The sequence below is a fragment of the Myotis brandtii genome, unplaced genomic scaffold (genome assembly GCF_000412655.1).
Source record: "Myotis brandtii unplaced genomic scaffold, ASM41265v1 scaffold18797, whole genome shotgun sequence".
In the NCBI taxonomy this organism is placed as follows: Eukaryota; Metazoa; Chordata; class Mammalia; order Chiroptera; family Vespertilionidae; genus Myotis; species Myotis brandtii.
In genome coordinates, this window is record NW_005356983.1 from 8,319 (window position 1) to 10,554 (window position 2,236).

General features: G+C 58.8%; 1 protein-coding gene across 1 annotated transcript in view; it reads left to right on the forward strand.

Annotated features, from left to right (window-relative positions):
- LOC102242640 (H-2 class II histocompatibility antigen, E-S beta chain) overlaps positions 1–1,998 on the forward strand; it is a gene marked incomplete at both ends in the record, with an annotated part of 3,826 nt that extends 1,828 nt beyond the window's left edge. Inside the window, 3 exons of the mRNA XM_005864554.2 lie at positions 440–721; positions 1,382–1,492; positions 1,921–1,998. Of these exons, the coding sequence (XP_005864616.2) occupies positions 440–721; positions 1,382–1,492; positions 1,921–1,998 (471 nt within the window). The remainder of the gene's footprint in view (positions 1–439; positions 722–1,381; positions 1,493–1,920) is intronic.
- Positions 1,999–2,236: the final 238 nt, after the last annotated feature.

Below are 2,236 nucleotides of genomic sequence, written 5' to 3' on the forward strand. Positions count from 1 at the left end.
CCTCATATGTCCTTAAGCGGTGAGTTAGTATTACCACACCCTTTGCAGGTGAGGAGCTGAGCAGAGAGGATCTCCCAGGATCAGCCAGTAAGAGGCACAGCCTGGATGTGACCAGGCAGCCCTGCCCCAGAAATCACACTGGAACTCACACACTCTGTGCCTCGCAAAGATTTGTAAACACGTCAATTCAATGATGAGTAACTGTTTCAAATTATGGGGAAAAAAAACCCACACAAATTTCCTCAGTGTCTCTCAAATCCAGCAGCCCGTGATGTAGATGGAGATTCAAGGCCCATGGCACTACCTCCTGCGGGGCCACAGGGCGGATTTGAGCGGGGGAAGCCGGGGCCTGGAGCCTGGGGCTGGAAACGAGGCCAAAGAGGGGCAACCCAGGGCCTGCCTGTCTTGCTCACGTCTCCCTCCGCCTTCTCTGTCCCAGCTGAGCCCACAGTGACCGTGTATCCTACAAAGACCCAGCGCCTGCAGCACCACAACCTCCTGGTCTGCTCCGTGAACGGCTTCTATCCGGGCCACATTGAGGTCCGCTGGCTGCGCAATGGCCAGGAAGAGGAGGCCGGGGTGGTGTCCACGGGCCTGATCCGGAACGGGGACTGGACCTTCCAGACCCTGGTGATGCTGGAAACAGTTCCCCGGAGCGGGGAGGTCTACACCTGCCAAGTGCGGCACCCCAGCAGCACCAGCCCTGTCACTGTGGAATGGAGTGAGACGCCCTCTGACCTCACATGCCTCCCCCCTCAGGGGCCTTTGCTTGTCCCTGAGGGTCAGGGTCCCCTCTCCCCACACCCTGTTTTCCTTTGCTCTGTCTCTCCTGCAGCACAGGCCACAGGGTAGCCCTGTGATCGCTTCTGTGGACACCCATAGCCCCGGGAGGCCGCCCTGCCTGCCCTGCTTTGAATTCATCACACTCTCCCCTCATGGTGCCCCTTGGCCCTGGGCACCATCCCCTGTGGGCTGGGCGGGTGCTTCTGCCTGCACTGAGCTGCCCACTGTGATCTGGGAAGATATGCATCCTCTAGAGCCTGTGGACCTTCCTGCCACGGGAGAGCCCCTTCTGCTCTGCCGTCTGCGGCTCTGTCACCCGGGCCAAGTCCTGGAGGTCATGAGCCCCGAGCTCCGCAGCCTCAGAGGCCGAAGCAGTGGCCTTGGGTCTGGTGTGAGGGGACCTGAGACCAGTGCCTGGGCCTTGTACCTGCTCAGTGTGACCTCAGTCTCTTTCCTGGAAATGGCTATTGTTCTGCTTCTTCTAGGGCAGCCTCCCCACTCCCCAACCCCCCTCCTCCCCGCAAGCTCTCAATCCCAGGGTCTCCATTAGAGAAGTTGCTTTGGGCCAAAACCCACTGAAACCAGCTTCTTCTCTCAGGGGCCCAGTCTGGATCCGCACAGAGCAAGGTGCTGAGTGGAGCCGGGGGCTTCGTGCTGGGGCTGCTCTTCCTCGGGGCGGGGCTGCTCATCTACTTCAGGGCTCAGAAAGGTAAGGAGCTGCTGGCAGCCGAGGCCCCGAGATGGTGGGGAGAACTGGGGCTTTGCTGGGTGAGCTCTGGGTATGGCAACGCCCTAGAAGCCTCTCTTTCCCTGTCGGTCTCATGTTCCCTGGAAATCAGAAATAACCAGCTCCCGGTTCTCAGGGTGGAGACATGAGGAGTCATGGCTGTGGGGATAGAGAGGGGATAAGACGCACGGGGATTTGGTTGCAGATCCTGAGGCACATGGAGGAGCAGGCCCTGTGGTCACTAATGACACTGGATGTGACGGCTACAGGGCCACTGCTCTCAGCTTCTGCTCTGGTGTCAGCGGGTGGGGGTGCTGCTAGAGAAGCTCAGGTGGCCTGGGCGGGGACCCTGTGTTTGGCGACACACTTACATTCCTATATTTTAAGTAGCATCTTCCTTCGCTTCCCAGGACACTCTGGACACTCTGAGGGCCCTGTGCCCTCCCGTGGCTCAGGCCAGGGACACACCACGTCAGTGCACCTTGGAGGTGATCTGTTGTTCATTCTAATGAATGAACTCAGGCTATGGGAGTTGATCACTGTGGGGACCATGGAAAGCAGCATAGGCTCAAGCTCCCACACACTTTTATTCAGACGTCACTGTGGATTTCTTTAATCCTCTCTCAGGGACGTATTCCATTTCCCTAGAACAGAAGGTGCAGGGGAGGAGCCAGGGGACAGATAGTGGGAGCCTGGGTGTGGCTCTGGCCGCTTACACTGCAGGGT